Source organism: Parasteatoda tepidariorum, chromosome 6 (genome assembly GCF_043381705.1).
Source record: "Parasteatoda tepidariorum isolate YZ-2023 chromosome 6, CAS_Ptep_4.0, whole genome shotgun sequence".
Classification (NCBI taxonomy): Eukaryota; Metazoa; Arthropoda; class Arachnida; order Araneae; family Theridiidae; genus Parasteatoda; species Parasteatoda tepidariorum.
Genome location: NC_092209.1, coordinates 66,306,576 through 66,328,264, shown reverse-complemented (window position 1 = coordinate 66,328,264; position 21,689 = coordinate 66,306,576). Strand labels below are relative to the sequence as shown.

Here is a 21,689-nt window from a genome sequence, read left to right as displayed (position 1 = left end):
TACTTAATTAAAAAATATAGGTCAAAAGCCTATGATTCTGAAATATGAAATAATAAAATACTTGAGTGTTTATTTTAAGGACATGCAAGTCAGTCTACGAACGTAGCGAAGAAGAGGTTTGAAAATCGACATAAATATTTTTAAAAAAATTGGATACATGTGACACGATTTAGGATTACTTGATTTGATCATACTTAGTCTTTGGATATTTTTAAATGTCTAAATCCAAAGAAATGCAGATGAAAAAATTGCAAGGCAAGCGAGAGTAACTTGTTTTAAAGATGGGCACAAGTCCGAACAAGTAGAAAATAAATTTTTTATATTCAACTAGTTTATTATACAATTCAACTTGTTTATTGTAGAGTTGAAATATTTTATACTGTATCCCATAGAAGGAATTGATCTACTTATTATGATAACAATAATAGAAGACTAATTGAGCGTAACGAAAAAAAGTGTCAGACATTGTGAAAAACGAAAAAAATAAGGAATTCAAGTTACAACGCGTGACCACTCTTGACAAAACATTGTTTTCCGGCTTCTCAAATAGGTAAAAAATATAGAATGAAGTTACCTGCTGAACGATTCCACAAATGCGAATAGTTAAAAAAAAATATTAGTAAAAATGATAAATGATCTGAAATTTAAAAAAAGCTGAAGGTAAAAAGAATAATTTTAATTAAAGGAAAATAATAACTAGCCATTTTTGTAAAAATGATTCTGTAAATAATGCTTTTTTTCGGTAAACATAATTTTTTTCTAATTGTTACTCATAATTTGTTGATATTGTGTAGAAGAAGATTAATCTATTCATCTAGATTCTAAATACTGCTTGAAAAACCAATTCATCTTTGGCAACGTTTTTAATTTGAAGAAAGTTCGAAGGCAAGAAAGCACGTATGAGCAGAATGGTACTCTGAGAAAAAAGTATGGTTAAAACTACCAGAATATGGTAAAATGTACCGTATTTATGGCTCTATGGGAACTTCAAAAAACTTTAGTAGATTCTTAATGAATGATTTGATTCTTAATGTAGATCTTGATGAATGATTTGAGTTTAGTAGAAAAAAATTAGTAGAAGCGCTTTAGTAGATTTCAAAATTAACAATAAAATATGATTTTATAATATGTGATGAAATTTTGTAAATGTGGCAAAATTTGGTGATTTTATCATGATACTTCAGATTATGGCCGTAAAACCATTTATTCGGTTTAATTAACTTTTCAGATTTGAATTTTTTACTAAATGTGTGGTAATAAGAACTATAATTTTGAAAACCAGAATTTCCGGTAAACCGTTTTTTTTACCAGAAGTATCATTAACATACAATGCGGTATTTTAACCAGAATTTTTTTTCTTCGTGTACAAAAAAAAATTTCGTTCTGAAGCACACCTAAATGAATCAGATTTCCTCATCAAATTAATAATATAGTGAGGAAACTTGATTATATTATGATAATAAATAATGAATAAATAATTTGGTTGAAGGAAAAAATGTTCTCTTTTGTTATCATTTCCATGCATACCAGTTTTATATGACCAGATGAACTAAAACTCGATTTGTACACTTCCAAAAAATATTTCTAAAATATGCTTTTTTAAGACTGCAAAATTTTAATTTTTGAAGCTAATGAAATACTTTAAAATTAAAATTAAAATTTCAAAAAATTTTATAAACAGAATTTTTCAAGAAAAAAGAACCGTAAGGACCCGGTTTTATCTGACTTTTCCCTTATATTTTAGTAAAACTGTGCATATAAATAAATGAATTTTTTTAAGATTTCAAATCATATTTTTATAGGTAACTTCTCTAATTTATTTTTCTGGTAAATTGAAATTAAAACTCTTGATGTGCTTTATGTTGCGCGTAAGATTTGTTTTGCTTTTCTAATAATTTTTGAATAATTTATTTTTCGTTTTTCACTACGTCAAGCACTTAAGGATTAAGTAATGTAATTATTTTTTCTGAAAAAACTATTTTAGTAATTTTTTATAAGCAATTGGGTACTTACAACTTAAGAAGGAGATATTTAGAAGTTAAATTTGCTTTATAGTTTTAATCTATAATCGTTTTCTCAATAGGTCCATGAAAAATCGTTTGAAATAAAGCAGAAAAACATTAACGAAAAATATTTATAACAATATTAAAAAAGTTTGGAAAAAATTCTAAAAAATATGTGTATTGTGCAAATTTAATTTCTGAAGCTTATTGAAAATAGATTTTTCGAAATAATTGCTTCTTAATTTTCATTCTATAATTCGCGATCGCAACGCTCGAGTTCGCCCTCTAGCGGGAGACTGAAAATATCGGACATTAGTTCCCACATAACCATTGACAATGACGGGCGCCATTTTCTCAGCAGCAAATAAGAAGCAAAATTTCCCTAAGGAAAAGGTAGGACTTTTTGAAAAAACTAACCAGAACATGCCAAGCATTGAAGCAGAACACGCCAAGCAGTTGAAGAACAGTTTCTCAATAATTTTTACCTTTCTATTACCAACAGCTTAACTTCCAATTTCATGATCACTTGCGTTTACAGATGTGTGTATTACGGTAAAATAATTTTTTCTGTCTTCAATTCATTACAAATTAAAGTGAAGTCAACATTGCTTTCGTCATTCCAATGAATAAAGTGAATTCAGAACTTACAGAACTGTAATAGTTATAGAATATTCTTCTTCTTTATAGAATCTATANAATTCGGAAAACAACGATAAAGAATCATCCGAACTACTTGAAATAGTTTCATTTGTGCTGATTATTAATAATTTTTTATCGTTTTCTTGGTAAGTATTTTTTAGTTTTGAAAGAATAATTTCAACTAGAATTCATCTATTCCGTTTTTAAGCTACTTATTCGAATTCATATCGAGATCTTACAATTATAAAATTTTTATGTGTGGTATGTTATCTAAAAGTAATGAAGGGATAATCAATGCATATATTATTTGAAAATAAAATTTTCAAGCGAAGAACATTTCATTTGGAATTCTGCGGATTTATAAAACAGGTGACTGTTATGCTTTTTATAATAAAAAATTTGCTTGCAAATATTTTTTTTTTCTTATTTGATGATAGTTCTCTACAGAATGGTTTTTTACGTCTGATTAAGAACTATAAGAATAAAAAAAAGAAACAATATGAAAGTTTCTATTTCAATATAAAGAATTTTTAAAATCATTTTTTATCCTTAGAATTCTTTATTCTACGATTTTTAGCTTATAATTTTTTGATAAAAATTGTCGTCAAAATACTTTTTTTTTGAAAAATTAAATGGTATAACATTTTGTGTTTATGTACACTTCTTGTATATTCTAATGTTTGAAGTAATATGACTAAGAAAAGTATGGAATAAAAATTCGGTACTTACATATTAACGCCATCGCCGCTACAGATTTGGCGGTTTTTAAGTGCCGCCAATATACACTTAAAATTTTTGCGACAGATCAAAAAATAAAACACTTTATTTAAAATCAAAGTAATCAATCAGATTTCTGTGGAAAATGAGCCGATGTAGAGTTTAGCATAGATTCAAAACAATCATATCGCCATATGAACTCTGATAAATAAGATTTCAAATGAAATAACCTTTCCAAAACGTACGCTTACCAAGATAAAGTTTCATGTCGTGGAAATTGGTACATTTTCGTTTTTTCGGTAAAATATTTCGCTCCTGAAAAAATGAAATTGCGTCTTGCTTTGTTTTTGGCAAATCCCAAAGACGAATTTTCGTAGCACTAAAAAATGGCGGCGAAAAAGAATTGTTTTCTTGTTTTTGTTTCGTCAGCATTCTTTATTTTACGTTTTTTAAATTCTAAATAACGATTTTTATTGAAACTTGAAATTTTTTGATAAAAATTGTTGTCAAAAAACTTTTTTGTAAAATTAAATTTCATAAAATTATGAGGCTTATGTATACTTTTTGTTCATTTTAATTTTTGAAGTAATATGATTCTTTAAACTGTAAAATGTAAAGTTTAAATAGGCCTTTCATGTTATATCATTAAATTTAGTGAAACTATTTCTCGGGCATTAGGTTTTAACTCTTATAAGAATATACATATTTTTTTCTGCTTGTGTACAAATATTTTTCCGGTGTGTTTTGGATGTTCCTTCTCTAAGAAAAAAAGATACCATTTTGTTTTCGTTTACATAAGAAAGAATATCAAACATTTTTCTTTTTTAAATTTAATTAGCCACAATAAAGAAGGAACGTTGCGATGCTACACGCTACATTAAAGACGTCTCTAGAGTAACTGAATGACTGTTCATATAGAAATCGCAGGTATACGCCTCATACAACAATGCCCCCTACAGTTCGTTGCGATCGAGAATTCAAAATTTTATCCGATTGTGATATTAAAAACAAGTTTAGAGTTTAAATCATTATCGTCTGTTTCCATAGTTCTTCTTTTACGAGGAACAATATTTTGCCAAAATATAGTTTTAATAAAGTCATGGTTGTTAAAAAGCTGATCTAAATTGGGTATACTATAGCCTACGTCACAGGTTGTGTTATTCCTACTAAATTTAACCCATGAACGGCATTTTCTGCGAGCCTAACTTCAAGCCACAAATAAACAAACGAAGTGTTTGATCGTTTAAATAGCTGCTCGCCAGATTTTATTGCATTATAAAGAAAAGTAATTGATATTCGATTTTTGATTAATAATTGATTTATGTGGATAGTGGCATTTATGTGGATAGTGGCATAGAATTTAGTATTGCGCCATGATAAATGTTATTCCTACTAAGTGGAAGTAGTTGTGTTTTTTTTATATTATACCCAATTGCAAACAAGTTTAGCATCGAGTTTAATAAGTAGTTCAGCAAGTTCACTAGTTTATTAAATTTTATCAGTCTAAAATGATAATAAAAAGGATATACAGATCGAAAGCTTTAGGTAATTTTTTCTTTCTTAACTTTCTTTTCACATTTAAACACTTTATTTGCATTCTTACGTGTGTCATTATTCTTATTTTTTAAACTTATCATATTCAAAATAACTGCCCTATATTTTTTTATTAACGTTCGTTAAAAATAGCATTTTTCATCATTACTGTTGCATTTAAAACTAATTATCAATATACTTAATATATAAAAAATTTTAAAATGAGTAGTTTTTTCATCTGTAAGACTTTGATAATTTTTTATTAAAATCAATTACAAAGAGCGAGGGAGGTTTTATTACAATTAATTACAAAGAGATGACTATATTAGCCAAGCGGTGCTATCATATATATAAGACCCCAGTTGGAAAATTAAATTATTCACGATTATTCTTTTTTTTTTTTAGAAACCTTAACTTTCAACATTATTTTATATAATGAATTAGTATGCAATCTTAGTTTCAAAATAGCTCATTGGATTAGGAAGTTTATGTGGGCTTCGAATTTTGATCGCGGTAAGAAAATATGTTGAATATAGCCTTAAATATGTTGAATATAGCCTTATACTGAATAATGTTGAATATAGTCTTATATGTTGAATATAGCGTTTCGGTAATGATTGCATAATATATTTATTTTCAGAAAATATAAATTAAAAACATAGTTCGATTTATTCAGTTAGACAACAGTCAAAAAATATATTTGTAAGAAATTGTGAAGAAATACTATGGTGTATTAAATATATCAGGAAGTGATCAGGTAGACACAATATTTCGGAGATCGGGAAATGTTTTTCTAATGGTTAAAATACTTTCAAATTTTGAAGAAAAATTAGAGTGTATTGAATATATCAGACAATGATCAAATATAATCTTTAGATGATCAGATTGTTTTTAATTAGTAAAAGAAAAATCCATGGTGTATTGAATATATTCTACTCTTGTTTTTCAAAATCAATCAAACTTTTGGTTGTAATGCATAACATTTTCAGCATATTTTATTATATTAAGAATTAAGACAAATTCTTTCCAATTTTTTTTTTAAAAATTACTTATTTTACCTCATCTTAGAATCTTTAAATTTTATCTACAAATCTTAAAATGCGTTAAAGAAAAACTGAGTTTAAATACGTTTTTTTTAAAATAATAATAATAATTATAAATGTTTAATTTACTTAAATATAAATGTTTAAACTTGGTAAAAGAAATTATAGATTTTTGTGGTTAATTTTTAATAAATAAATAACATTTTAAACACACCATCTGTTTATCTTTTAAAACTAATAGAAAACAATCGTTTATTTACAACACCCTGTTCTAAAATTAAAAACGAAAAATGGTTGAAAATCAAGTCAGTTTAAGAAAACAGCTATTCAAGGCTGTATTTTGTACAAATAATTAATTTCTATTTTTAGTTTCGGCTTATGGAATTTATTATATTAAATGTTTATATCTATTAAAGAGGCGAAACCGCAAAGACAATCAAGACAAGGACATTTCAAATTAATTTATTTTCAATTCAAGTACGAAACAGAAAGTCATTCGAAGCTTTATGTATCAGGTCTACATTTCAGGATTCAGACCAGTTGTGTCAATCATAAAACTACGAACTGATGTCCGTAACTCGCGAAGAATGTTAATTTTTTTTATTTGAAAATTCTTTTCACAGTTGTTTTGCAAATAGCTTATTTCTTTTTCTAGTAAAACTATCTATAAAGATTTTTTTATAAACTCAGAATTTATAAAGTCGGTCATTTACAAATACACAGTTTCAAATTTATGATTAATTCTTTACAGAAGGTAAAATTTTGAAAATCCACATACCTGTTTTTTTTTTTAAAAATGGTTTTCAAAATAAAATAAATTTTAGATAATAAGTTAAAGAAATTTCTATTTATCAAGAAGTTTCATGAAACGGACCGAGGAGGTTTGAGCAATAAGAAGGAAAATTGGCATTAAAGAATAAATGTTTAGTTTCTTAATCGTGCATCCTGTAAAAATATTACTAACATTAATGAATTTCAACAAGTCAATTTTTTATTATTGCTTAGTATTATCGACATTAGATCAATCATTTAGTATTATTAGTATCCCCAATTTAGTATTAGTGACCGATATTAGACCAATCATGCAGCCGATGTGTTCAAAGTTAAATAAGTTTTAACAATAATATTATTTAAATATTTTCAATCAATTTAAACATGTAGAACCATAATGTAGTTTAAATTTTCTACAGTCTTCCTACGTCACCTAACTGTAACCATATTATCAGTAACCTTATTATCGTTCACAATAATCATTCTCAAACTTAATCACACAAAACTATGAATCAGTTCAAACGAAAAAAAAAAAGCTTTGATTTAACACACTAAAAGTTGAGGCAAATTTGCTCGATATTATGGTTCAAGGTACCGATATAATGGTTTAAACATATACCAATCTTCTGAGAGCGTAAAACTATCTGGACGCCCCACCCTATCCACCCAAAATCAAAAATAATTATGTGATTGATATTCATTGATTTCAATTTAGTTTAATTTTACAGCCCTATAGCGTTTCGAAATAAAGAATTTTCTTAGTTTACTTCTTACATGAATTTGGTTATGATTTTCGACTTTTTAATATTTAAAAACATTGTTTCACATCCCGTACACGTAATTATTTTAATAATTTATTACTAGATTTCAGAAAAATCCTTTAGACGCTAATCCATCATATAAGTACCTAGAATTATTTAGATCGTGACAGTTTTCCGAAACCAAGTTTAGCTATATTATCGTGAAAATTTATTCTTCTTAGACTTGATTACACAATACTATGATTTTACTTGTAAAATATGGTTTAATTCATCAACATATTAAGGTTGTAATTAATATATACGATATTATGGTTCTAGATATAATTATGATGTATTAACTGGAACCGATATTTCTGAGAGTTAATTCATTAAATGTCTTCATTTAGAAAATTTCAGAAAACAGCTTTGTCTCAGCTGTCGCATTAGAAAGACTCTGTAAAAGACATATTATCGATGATTCTAATAACGTTAAAGAAATAATACAAAATCAATAAAATAACGACCAGATTTTATTAAAACTTTATACAATAAACGATGAAGCAGTTAAACTTAAAAGCACTTGAACAGACAATCCCTTTTTTCCTCATACTACTCCAATATTTCTAATGGCAAAGCGGTGCCCAGACCGAGCAGTTATTTTTATTGTCTTGAGAATTACTGTTCACGCCACCAGGTATGCAATATTCTAGAAAAAATAGTTAAATAAAATATAGTTCAGAAAAATGAGCCTCTTCATCCCTTTCGGAAGAGATCGTCGTTTGAGTCATCGTGGCAAATGTAATGTTGAATCTTGATGAATGATTTGAGTTTAGAGCTTCCAAGTTCTTGGCAGAAATCGTCAAAAGGTGGCAGTGAGTCAGAATTGTTCCTGAAATAAAATATAAAATTTACTAATCTGTATGCATTATTTTGTAGAAATGATGAGTTTGGAGCAATATATATAATGATAAGCCACATATTCAAATTCTTTTAAAGAGCGCCTTTTGAAGAATTTTTGATTTAAAACACAATGATTTCCGATCAAGCAATGAAATGTTTCTGTGTGATACACTCTGTTAACTAGGGTAAATTTCTGGAAGTTATTTAAGTACTTTTCTGTAATCAATATTACGAAACGGTTTAATGTAAAAATAGCACTTTTGGGAAAAGTGTGGCTTATCACGATGTTGCCCACGCCCTACATGTCTATTTATTAAGTTGGATATTTTAGTTTCGGTTTGAAGCGGAATATATAATGCTAGCAGTTTAGAATTATGTAAATAGCAGAATAATTAATGCAAATATGGAAGTTTAAGATGGTTTAATGAATTTTTATATTCATATTAAATATTCGAATTGTCATATTCGCTGTAATATTCATATTACGGTCAGATGCAGATTCAAGCGCTTTAAAAATACTTTTTAATTTAAATTTAATTATTTTGAATAATTTTTCAAGAAAACTACGATTTTTTTTTCTGGGACGTTTCCTTAAAATTGTAAAGCATCTCGTGTGATCATGTATAATTATTTTATTTTTTTCTATGTTGCCTATATTTTGATAGAGTTTATCGTAGTCACAAAGTAGGGTAATTTCTCAGAAATTTAAAGAAATAGTTTATCTTTGTTAACTTATCGTTGGGATAAAATTAATTTAATTCTAGTAATTAAATATTGTTATTTAAATTTATTTTTGTTTGCTGCTAACATGATGGAATTCATAATTATGTTTTTTTTCTGACACATAAATTCAAAGATCAATGAAAATGTGTTTTTAAAAAACAGTGATAGAAATCATTTCGTTATTACTGAAATTAAATTATTTGTTTATTTTTTCATCATCGGTCTTATTAATTTAATTATTATATTTAATAAATACCCATAATAAATTTTTGTAAATAAATCTAAATTAATGGTTAATGATAAATTTTCATAATAACGAATAAAGGTTATATTATTATTGATTGATTTCTTCAAGTTCAAATTTAATAATTAAAAACAAATTTTTAATAAAAAAATTATTAAATATTAATATAAATTATTAACTTTTTATTAATATTAATAGAAAGGTAATAACTAATCAAATTAAAATAATAAAAATTTTCAGCATTTATTAACAAATAAATAAACAACGCATAATCACTTACTGCAGCTGTGGTGGGAAGATGTAATGTGTGATTGGTGTTGGAAAGCCATTGAAGTTTGTTGTGAGGCACTGAGTGTAGGCTCCCATGTTGTCAAATACAATATATTCTCCAACTTCCATCTCAGGAAGGAGACAGTCGTCAATGATGCAATCGGAACTGCAGCATGATACTCCCCATAGTTTGCTGCAAGAGGTAGGACGGCTTGCAATCTGAGATTTACTCTAAAAATAACAAAATTTGTCTATTAATATGTATATGTTATAGTTCTTAGCTAAAATTATTCTTTACTCCCTGTTATATATTTTTCAGGTTTATATATTATTCAAACGTATGTTCAACTAAAAATTTTGATTGGAATATTTTAGATGTAAGGTCTAAAAAAATGAAAGGGATTGTTAGTTTAGGCATAACTTGATTGCTTAAAGCAGGTTATTTAAATACTGTTTTTACACGATATGTTCCAAATTACCTTTAATATGGCATGGTTATAATTATTAATTGTAACTCAACAATTTTTTTCCAAGTTTTAACTGTAATTAAATTTTATAGTATTAAAAATATAAATTTAAACTTGGATTTAAAAATATTTATGTAAGAAATTTTTAAAAAAATCTCTATATATTTATCGGTTCTTTTCTTATCACCTTCAAATCATTGTAAAAAGGAAATATAATTTGGATGTTATGGTGAAACAAATGGCCAAGTTTGATTCAAATATAGGATTATCATCAATAAAAAATTACGCAAGACATGATTTTTCCAATGAATTTTATATTAAAAAGGGAAAAGGAAAATTCTACAAGCAAAATTGGTTAAAAATCTATATGACTGATTTTGATACAAACAAAACAATGAACGTTGGTAAAGTTTTTAAAAAATAATAAGCATGTAAAAACTATGAAATTTTATCAATTTTCATTTAACCCTAAACAGTGTCACAACTCTAAATTTCAATTATAAATACAAAATGGAGGACATTTGATAAGACGTAATTAATAAATATTATAAAATACTTACAAGTAAAGGCTTCATTCTAAAGCCATATTTTTCAAAACCATAACCAAATGATCCATACACACCATCATTCATGTAGTACAAATATTTTGTTTTTGATTTGTAGCTATCTGTAACAAAATAATAAAAAAATTCTTAATTAGAATATATAAATAACAGTGCATAAATGAATTCTTTTAAATGTATCAATACATTGTTTATCACATTGTAACATGAAAAGTTTTGATATATTTGAGAAATGTAGAGGTAAATAGGACCTTTTCTGAATGTGACATTTTTACATCAACCTGTTTATTAGTATTGCTTCCATATAGATATTTTGTAAGTTTCCGAAGTTTTAACTAGATATTTTGCATCGAAATCATTCACCTAACAATTTGAAAACATGCTTTATCATTATAATGCCACAATGCCAATAATTAACCAATAATTTAATCCAATAAAAAAAGGAAACATATTTTAATAACTTTTAATTAATAAAAACACTGATATAATTATTATTATTTATGTATTCATTTATTAATTAATTTATTTATTTATTGAATTTCATTGTTCAAAGGTTATTGAAAAATACGGAGAATGAAAGAATAAAATGAAATATCTATACTTTTTTTTTAATTATAACTCCAATGAAATGTTCCAAAATCTGGTTAAAAATAATTATCTGTCATCAATAGAATATTTGAGACAAAATAAGGAAATAGAATTCGGATATATGGAGATCTTTAAATGGAAAATAGTTAAATTTCAATTTTTTATGAATCGAGAAATAAGTCATCTTTTTTTAGAGAAACCAGAATTTTAAAATAGTTGATTTCACCATGATCAAGACTGGTTTATCAAGATTTAAACATTACTTCATACGTAAATTTTCGTGTAAACTACAAGCATTTAACTGCGTCAGTTCAAATATTTCGAACAATTCTGTTTTGCTGTTGTTTTTTTTTAAATCAATGTATCTAAACGAAGAAAGAATTGCATAAACCCATGTTTACTTTTGATTCAAGATTTGAAAAGCATTAACTTCAACTTCCCTTTTTCTCAAATTATAAAATTTCGCTTTGTGCTTCTATTTTAAACAAGGTTAATTGAGTTGTTGTCCTTGATAAGAGCCTTAAAATTTTATTCAGAAAACACATTATTTCTCCTTTGCAAAGTGCAATTTGTTTTAACTCAATTGTAAGCACTTTTAAAATATATTAGATAGTAGTAGTTTAGTGGTATATTACTAGTTTTTTTTAAGGTAGTCGGATACCTTGAAAATATTAAAAAAAGAACAGTATTTTGCAGAAATTAATTAAACGAAATTTCAAAAACTATCATAATTTCTGCAAATGGATTACATAAAATTTCATAAATATTTGACTTACAGAAATGTTTCTAAATAACACGAAACTCTTAAAAAAGAATTTGCTAATACACTGAATTTTTTTGATAAATTAAAATGCCTTTTTATCATTTATTAGTGCGAATATTACTTAATTATCTGCAATTTTTGAAATATGTGGTATTCAAATATGTGCTTTTTAATTACTGGACTATCAAAATTTTTTTTAAACAATATATATATATTTTTTGCGAGCATCGTTTGTAATTATTGATTAATTTTTCGGTTAAATAACTTATTATCATTACAATTTATATTATAGTATGCATTACTATTTTTTTCTTCATTTTTTGCATTTCTTATTCCACTACTTTCACCAGAATACACTTTAAGTAACAAAAAATTTATTTGGTATATTTTAATTACGTCTCGTTAATTCCATATCCCAATACTTTATGAAGTGTGCACTAAATAACTTTTAATATAATATACTTTTTTTTAATAAATTCTCATCGTGAAGCTAAAAATTGCACAAAATCTGTAGGAAATGAACTTACCGTCATCAGCAGAATCATTTTCTCTCACAATCTTTTTGCCTAAGATTTTAATGATCAAGTTATAAGCGGAACAAGCTACATAACATCCTGGTTCTGCTATGATTCGGACACCACATCCTTTTGGAAAATGGTCTTCCAAACTTTGGTTGATATAATAAGCCATCTAAAAAAACAAAAATTATAAACACGCAACGTCTTAGAAATTTAGAAACAAACAAATGTAAAAAAAACTTCAAAATGCGAATTCATAATTTTTTAATGTGGATAATCTTTATTTGTATTATAAATACATGGTACAATGTTTTCCAAAATCACGGAATAATAAAATATTAATACAAATATTTTTTGACCTTTTTTTTTTTTCAAACTACTCTATAATATAGATTTAAAATATTCTCTTTTCTAAGGGTTAGAAAGATATGTTGAGGAATGTTAGAATACCCAAGAATTCTAATATTCACCAAAGTCAATAATATCATAAAATACAGTTTTCAAAAAGTAGTGAAAACGGGACACCTTTTCATACTTATAAATTTATTTAATTATAACTGTTGTAAATAAAAATACATTTAATTGCTTCCAAAATAATTAAAAATATTAGTGTAAATAAATGTCGACAGATGGCAGCATTACATTTTTACATTAAACCATGAATATATATGTTTTTAATACGGATAAAGAAAGTAGATGGCAGCACCAGAGTTAGGAAGTGCACTAGAGTCATGAAGATGAAGTCGTTATTTTAAAATAAATCAAGAACTAAGCTCTTGGACTATTTGTAAAATAAATGAGTAAACTGAATAAGGGGGAAAATAAATAAAAAGAGAAGGAAAATGAAAAACAAAAATCACAATTTCACAAACAACTTAGTTCTATGTAGTAAATTTATTATTTAGGAACTTTACCGTTCGCTTAATGTTTATGTGTGCCATAAGACCGACGATGAAAAATAACACACTTTTGGGGTAAAAGCAAGTATTTTATTAATTTTTTTATTCTGTTTTCTTTCGCTTAAAAATGTTCCCTTCTTCCAACAAATCAATAATTCACGCAGATTATAATTTTTTATTACTTTATTTCACATTGAAACTTATTAAATAATAATAATAAATCTTAAAATACAATGCAATAGTTAGAATGCATTTCGTATCAAAATTAATGAAACAATTTAAAAAAAAAAAAAAAAAAACTACAGCATTGCATTGATTTAGCAAAACAGAAATGATATACGTTTAAGTTAAAGATATAACTTGGTTCAAGTTTTACTATTTTAGTTTTAGAGTATTTAGATTTAAAATTTATAATTTTGTTTAATTNAAAAAAAAAAAAAAAAAAAACTACAGCATTACATTGATTTAGCAAAACAGAAATGATATACGGTTTAAGTTAAAGATATAACTTAGGTTCAAGTTTTACTATTTTAGTTTTAGAGTATTTAGATTTAAAATTTATAATTTTCAGTTTAATTAGGGATTAAAGTTAGAGAGTTAATTATAGCCATTTCATACTTTATCGAACATATCTTGAGAACCAGAAGACCCTGGATATCCTCCTCCAATGTCCAGCACTGTGAAGTGATATCCAATAGTTTCTGCTGTCTCAAATACTTCTTTGGCCATTGAGATTGCTTTGGAATATGCGTATGGTTGTTCACAAAGACTTCCAACATGGAAGCTGTAAAATGTATCAAAGAATATAACTAAAAGAATCCACTAATCAAAAATATGCAAAATAAAAATTTATAACAATAATTAAAACACATTTTGCGCTATGAATTCTATAAACAATTTATTATCTTTTAGCTATTTATTCTTCCATATATTATCTCTTGGGAATCTAATTATTTCTTATGATACTGTGTAAAAATTGCTTTTTTGCTAATTAAAAATTACAAAAATAACAAAAATGCCTGCTTTCTAAGAAATTGAGCACTAGTTGAGGATTTCCTTTACCTCTTCGTTTCCGCGTTATCGCGGTTTTTCGAATTTCTTTTGCCAAAATAGTTTCAAAACAAATTTTAAAAACACAATTCAGGTGCTTACACTTGAAGGGAAGCTATAATTTTCAACTATACATTCCATATTGCGATAGCAAATTATCTGGACTTTAAAGTAGACAAACAACAAAAGTATTTTAAAAGTTATTCGATTCTTTTAAAGCAGTGTTTCCCAAACTTATTACTTTAGTGTACCCTTTCTAATTTTTCGTAAATCTGTGTACCACTAATAAAAAAATGAATGTATTTCTTTTAAAATTATTTTTATTTTTATTAACATATTTTAGTTAATAACTGTTGACTCTTCAAAAAATAAACAATAGAAAAATACGCAACCGTAAATTTTCATGGATAGCTTTGTTTTCAAATTTAAAAAAAAATTTAAATTTTCGTTTTTTGCGCGATATTTCGCATAAGAACTGTTCCTGTACCCCTGGGGGTAGTCGTACCACACTTTGGGAAACACTGTTTTAAAGAATCGCTAATTTGGGGACATTTTTCACCTAAATAAAACTTAGTAAATTCAATGCCTTATTCTCCTTTTTCGCAAACTTTTATAAGGCCAGATAATGCAGTTTTTGAATGATAAAAAATATGACCATAAATACTTTTCATTTTCTCAAAACTATGGTTTTTCTCCAAAGTGACCTTTTGCGCCATTTTCAGAATAAACCTAGATAGAGTGCTAGTTAAATATAGGCTAAACTTAACCTAACAGTCATGACTAGATGTTGCAAACTCATAGCAGTTATGAAAATAGCATATTATTTGCATTATTTCATGCGACTAAGGAGCTCAAGATTTCGCTTTACACATCTGTTTTAGATAAAAAATTTACTGCATTTCAGTTACTTAAATGTATATTTCAGGTAATACGAAATTGCTTAAATGTATTACTCAGGTAAAACGAAAAGTTACCAATAAAAAAGCTATAATTAGTTTCATGTCTTTAAACTATTAGTATTAAGAAGAAAACAAGAACTAAAAATTAACGCACCTCACTCCGACCACATTCATGTTCAAGCTGTATGCCAGGAGAAGCATTTTCTTTGTCTGTTTTAGCTCACAACCAAATTTATCACTAAGTGGAAAAGCCGCTTTGACATCAGGTATCTGTATTCGCAATATTAATCTAAAAAACAAGTTTTAAAAATACTGTCAGGAAACCACACTGCAAAGTTAAAACAAAATCCATTGTTACTGTTACATGATTCCATTAATTATTTCTTATTGTTGTAGTTCTTAATGAGAAAGTGCCGTTGGACACTATATTTTTTTAATTAGGAATATGCATGGACTTAAGTTTTGTTCTATAGTGCTCAAAATTGCTGAGTGTATTGAACTAAACCATAATATCAATCAAATTTTCTACAACAGTCTTAACATGAGGCTAAGTTGTACCAAAATATTTACTTCTTAAATCTGGAACTAAAACATCATTCAATTTACCACCTTATTAATGTTGAAACTAGTTCGAAACCAATAATGATTCAACATGGCGATGTTATGTTTCAACGTAAAGCCAAGTTTTCTAAAAGGGTATTAAATTAAGCTTTCAAAGTGTTCAATGTGCATAACATAAGAAAGCAATTCAATTTCAAATATATAATGGTAGATATTGTACTAATTTTTTTAAACTAATTATCAATTTCCGTTCACAATGAAATTCAACTAATAAACCGTTTTTTTATGCATTATACACATAATTAATTGCAGGCTTTACTAATCTAAGTGACACATCTAAGTCAATTACTTTTCATCTTAGTAATAAAGTAATGTATCCAAATAAATTCGCAATGTGATACCGCCCATTTGCGTAAAACACTCTGAACATTTTATTAAATAAATCTTTTTTTAAAAGATTTAAAAGTGAGCAGATGTTTCTCAAGGTTTGCAAAATGCAAGGTTTCTACGTATCCGAAAAATATAAAAAGCAAGACGCTTTCGTTCCACTTTCTTTTTCGAGAAAAATAAATTCTACTTGACAACCATGATTTATAACCATTTATATTGTACTTATATTTTGTAAGGACTTTATATTTATAACCAAAAGAAGTGATAAATAATTATGAAAAAAGGTAAAAATTACGTATCTTTACTAGCAGTTTTTTTTATTATTATTTTTAACGAATAAGAACATACTTAAAATAGTGTGCAACAGTTATACTTTCTTATATTCGGATTAAATAAAAACACTTTTATGCAATTCTTGTAAAAGAATGTTTATTCGTCCTAATCATAAAATGATAAAAGGTAGTTGAAACACCTGCTGTCTAGATTAAATTAGCTGGATACTTTAATATCGTGATTTCAAATGGTATAAAAATCGCAAAAATTATCTGAACGAAAGCTATGATAATATTTGTCATTGTATGACGTAATAAATCTGTTTATTCCTATTTTTATAGAATGAAAAAATAACGCAAGCACATTTTTTTGAACGGCAAAGGATTTTTTACTGCAGCTCTAAAATGTTGTATAAGTCACAGACAATATTTTTACAATGATTTGTTGACCAAAATTATCTTGTTACATCATATTCAGTTCAAATATTGAAAATTAAACGATAGAAATTAAATTACAAACGGATGAATGAGTTTTTTTGAATGTATTTTCATAATATACTTTTTTAATAAATAGCAAGAAAAGATAGAAGTACAATGCACGCAAAAATAAACGATCCACCCTAAATAACTTAATTTAACGATCGGATCTTCCTATTCTTGGACTCAATCTCAATGGTACGATGGAGTCGTGACCTCAAATCAAAGTTCCTCAAATCAGTTATGAAATTAAATACAAAAATGTACTTTTGCTGAATAAACAGAGCGTTTTTCAACAGATTCAGATTTCGATCTCCAAAGCATAGGAGGGAGCCGCAATCTGGTAAAAAGTCGTATTTTCAGAACTCTGTTTATCAGGAACTATTCGACCAATTTCGATCAAATTTTGCATTTTGCTATTTAAAATTGAATACTTTAAAATGATGTCAAAATTTGCGTAATTTACAATTTAAACTTTTTTCGACTACAAATAAATAAAATAATAAAAAAATGATAAATATTTACTAAAAGTTATCTTTTGCATTGAGTTATGTTCGGAAAAACAAATTTCATAATTATGTGCAATTCGCTTAAAAAATTCTCGAGATATGGTGAAATACGCTGAAAGTAAAATTAACATTAAGGGTTCCAAACTTAAGACCTCTCTCCCGACTAAACTATAAGGACAATATTTCATAGACTGCGGCTACCCCCTATATTTTGAAAGTCAGAAATCAAAATTTGCCGAAACATTGTATGTTTATTCAGAGAAGGTAAGTTTTTACGTCTAACTTCATAACTTAAAATATCGTCAGCATTAATTAATAAGCATATTTGAGGTCATCCCCTCGAAGCATTTAGATTGAATCCTAGAATGTGAAAATCCGATGATTAGATCATACGGTATTCCATTTTTTATTTTGCATTGTACTTAAAGGCTTTTGAAAAGTAATCAAAGTATTTTTGTTTCCTAAAAGTGTAGTTCTGTCTTAATGGCCATCAACAACAACTGCACCAAGCATTGCTTGCTTTCTCATTTATTGTTTTATTAAATTGNGACGTCGGCTTCGGTGGTCATATTTTTATTTTATTTCATTTGTTTTGTATTGATACTTTTTTCTGAAATTTCTGCTGCTTCTTAGCGCGTTTTTTTCAAAGAAGTTTTATCCTTTTGATCTTAATTATTTGTGTTTTCTTTCAGTATACGTCTAACTTCATAACTTAAAATATCGTCAGCATTAATAATAAACATATTTGAGGTCATCCCCTCGAAGCATTAAGATTGAGTCCTAGAATGTGAAAATCCAATGATTAGATCATACCGTATTCCGTTTCTTATTTTGCATTGTACTTAAAGGCTTTTGAAAAGTAATCAAAGTACTTCTATTTTCATTTTCTAAAAGTGTAGTTCTGTCTTATTGGCCGACATCAACAACAACTGCACCAAGCATTGCTTGCTTTCTCATTTATCGATTAAATTGTTCAATACTGTTTTAATTAGCTATTTTTTTGAGAAATAGTTAAACTTCCTGACTATCTTAAGAGTTCCATTGTGCAGTATCAAATGTAGAATAAGTTTTGGCAAAATTTACCTCGCATGTGGATAGACCCTTTTAATTTTGAAGAGCTCGTGCTCGCTGTCGAAAGTCATCAGATCGACATTAACAGCAGAGGCATATCTGAGAAACGTGTTTGATTTGAAAGGATGGGCATAAATAATGTCTGATGGATCTGCGCCTGCTGCCAATACAGCTTCAATTTCACCCTAATAAAAAATGAAAAAAAAATTTTAAAATAATATATAAACTTTAAAGGATTTTCTATAAAGCAGAAAATAATCAGTAAACACATTTTTAAAAGAAAATGTTCCAATGTAGAAATAAAGATAATAATAATATCAAAGGACATAAGTCCTAAAATTAAAAATTGGTATTTAGCGGTTTTAAATGGTTTATTATTATTTTTATTTAAATTATTTAATTGCTTCGAAATCCTAATTAAAATACTATAATGTTTATAGTTTTTTTAAAATTCAAAGTAAATTATATTTGCCTTATAACAAATTTTACAGAGGTTAATTTCTTTGAAATTTATTTACCTTTAAAATCCCAAAATTTAATTAAAAATAAACGCTTTTACTAATATTAAATGAAAACATTTTATATTCATATTTATTTGTTTAGTAAAAAACCTTTCCGCATTAAATAAAATTTATCCGCCAGTCGTTAAGCAACAAATGTAATTTTAAAAATGCAATAAAAATAACTCAGAGTTCAAGTAAAATTTTCTATTTAATATTGTGTTTTCGATTTATTTTACGAACGATTTAACTTAATAATGTACTTGAAACGAGTTATTCGTGTTATTTTACGACAAACTTAATTTAATCATTTTTAGAAATTCAAATATTTTTATAGTGTTTCGAAATGAATCTTATAGGTTATGAATTTTTGTTAAAGGGTACAATTTTTCTTATAAATTCCCATGTGGAAGGTAAAGTAATAGTCAAGAAAATAATTTATAAACATACAATAGAGTATTGGATAAGTTTATAGTTAAAAAATTAAAATATGTGTTTACAATAAGGAGTTTAAATCCCTAATTTTTGATAAATAAATTAATGGCTAGTGAAACCATTACATTCTTTTATTAAATAAAAACATTTAGCCTTATTATAATAACAAATTTTTAAGGTGTAAATCATTGTGAGCAAATAAAAAATAGTTGCCAATATCTATTATTCTTTTTAATAGATAAACTTCATACTTTGCTGGCGCAGTCAAAGCGCACTCCAAGAGACACTAAAAGTTGGAGAAGCAGAGGATCAGAGTTGCATTTCACTGCTGCAATAAGTAAGATAAATTTCCACAATTATTATTTAATTACAACAGATATATTTTAAAAGATAAACCAAAAATATATATAAATAAAGTGACTAAAAATACATGAAACAAAATTATTTATATTAACTTTGGAAAAGTATTGCGTATTTCTTGTTCTTGTTAACAAAACAAAAGAAGCCTAAAATAAATTTTGATATTACGAAAAGTTTCATTTTTTTTTCGTTGGTGACATCAGAAAGTGTGAGTGGATATTTCGTGAAACTCGTAATTTATTTTAATAATTTTACATGATTATGAATTTCGAACACTAATTGAATTAAATTCAAAAATTGAATCGTATTACAGACCACATTGTTTTTATTTAAAATTGTGGCATTTATAACTCTGACATATTCAAATTTTAATAAAATTTGGAAGAAGAATTTTTTCTGTGCAACAATTTAAAATGTAGTCAGAGTGTATTTAATAAAATTACACGAAGGAAAAAATATAATTTTTCATTTAAGGATCATTAAAAATTTTAGATGTGTTAACATGTAATATAGTTCGAATTTGTTGCAACCTTAATATGATGCAAGTTGAACCATATTACCAAGTAAATTAATTCTTCCTGAATTTGAATACTTGATACTACTGCGAAATGGTTAATTTTAGTACCTTTTTAAGGCTTCACATATTTTGTTTAATATTATCGTTAGATGAAGAGCGAATTTTGGTTAGATGTTAGACATTTTACAATTTTATATAGCTTTTTACTGAGTTATAAAAAAGTCATAAAAAATATAAGAGACAGTAAACTATAAAAAATAATTTTTTAACTTATATTACACGCAATTTCATAACATCTTACAGACAGTAAAATGAAAAAAGTAGAAAACAGCTGTTTCCCTTATGTTTACGTAATAAATAGGAAAGTCTTTTCTTTAGAGTTTCATAATAAAAGAAAAGATTGGTTAAAACGTTCAGAATAAGGTAAATTTATCTATGGGATCATTAAAAAGATCATTTATTTTTACCGAAGCACTTAGTAATTAAATATGGTTTTATAATATGTGATAAAAAGTGGTACGCGAGTTAAAATTTGGTAATTCCATCATGATTCCTTAGACCTTGGTATAAAAATCATGTATTTGGCTAAATTTACAATTCAGTTGCGTATTTTTTATCAAATGTGTGGTAATAAGAAGTATATTTTTGTAAACCAGAATTGCTGGTAGACCATTACCCTACGAATGGGAAAATTAGCAAATGAATAGCTTAAATAACATATATTTTGGGTTTTAATACCATTTTTTTTTACCAAAAAAGTCACTTCTGTACAGTGCGATAGTTGTACCGGAATTTTTTTTCCTGCGTGCTCCCGATCATTTTTTAATATTGTCCGATTGGTAGTGGTTCTGTCATCTGTAGTGTTACTCACAAAACTATTGTACATAATCTCATCACGTAAAAACAAATCGATAAATTGATTTTTAAAAAAAAAGTTATCTTACCATAAAAGGGCTCCACTCTCGGTAATTTGCTTTTCCAGTATCGGCATTTGTAGACTACGTCGGAGAAATCAGCAACGTAAAATGGAAGATCATTATTCTAAAAAAAAATATGTTTCGAATGTAAAATTTCTCACATTTTGAAATTCACAAACAACTCTTAGGATTTTATTTAGTAATGAACTTTTTGTTTAATTAAAAAGTGTTTTCCAAAAATATATAAATAAAAATTGTCATAAGTGTTTAACCATTGCGCATTTCGTATTGTATAGTGAATAATATGACCTTTTATTGAAGATCATATACAATGGTTTAAGCTTTCTGAA

At 26.5% G+C, this 21,689-nt stretch overlaps 1 protein-coding gene across 6 annotated transcripts in view; it reads right to left on the bottom strand.

The window, feature by feature from the left end:
• Positions 1-7,958: 7,958 nt before the first annotated feature.
• LOC107445596 (ornithine decarboxylase) overlaps positions 7,959-21,689 on the bottom strand; it is a 29,316-nt gene continuing 15,585 nt past the window's right edge. For all 6 annotated transcript variants that reach the window (XM_071182458.1, XM_043047897.2, XM_043047898.2 and 3 more), the window contains exons 3-11: positions 21,367-21,463; positions 19,797-19,873; positions 18,623-18,795; positions 15,485-15,619; positions 14,000-14,165; positions 12,492-12,654; positions 10,611-10,717; positions 9,594-9,814; positions 7,959-8,335 (exon numbers count right to left, since the gene is read on the bottom strand). In XM_071182458.1, coding sequence (XP_071038559.1) covers positions 8,200-8,335; positions 9,594-9,814; positions 10,611-10,717; positions 12,492-12,654; positions 14,000-14,165; positions 15,485-15,619; positions 18,623-18,795; positions 19,797-19,873; positions 21,367-21,463 — 1,275 coding nt within the window. In that variant the 3' untranslated portion in view covers positions 7,959-8,199. The remainder of the gene's footprint in view (positions 8,336-9,593; positions 9,815-10,610; positions 10,718-12,491; positions 12,655-13,999; positions 14,166-15,484; positions 15,620-18,622; positions 18,796-19,796; positions 19,874-21,366; positions 21,464-21,689) is intronic.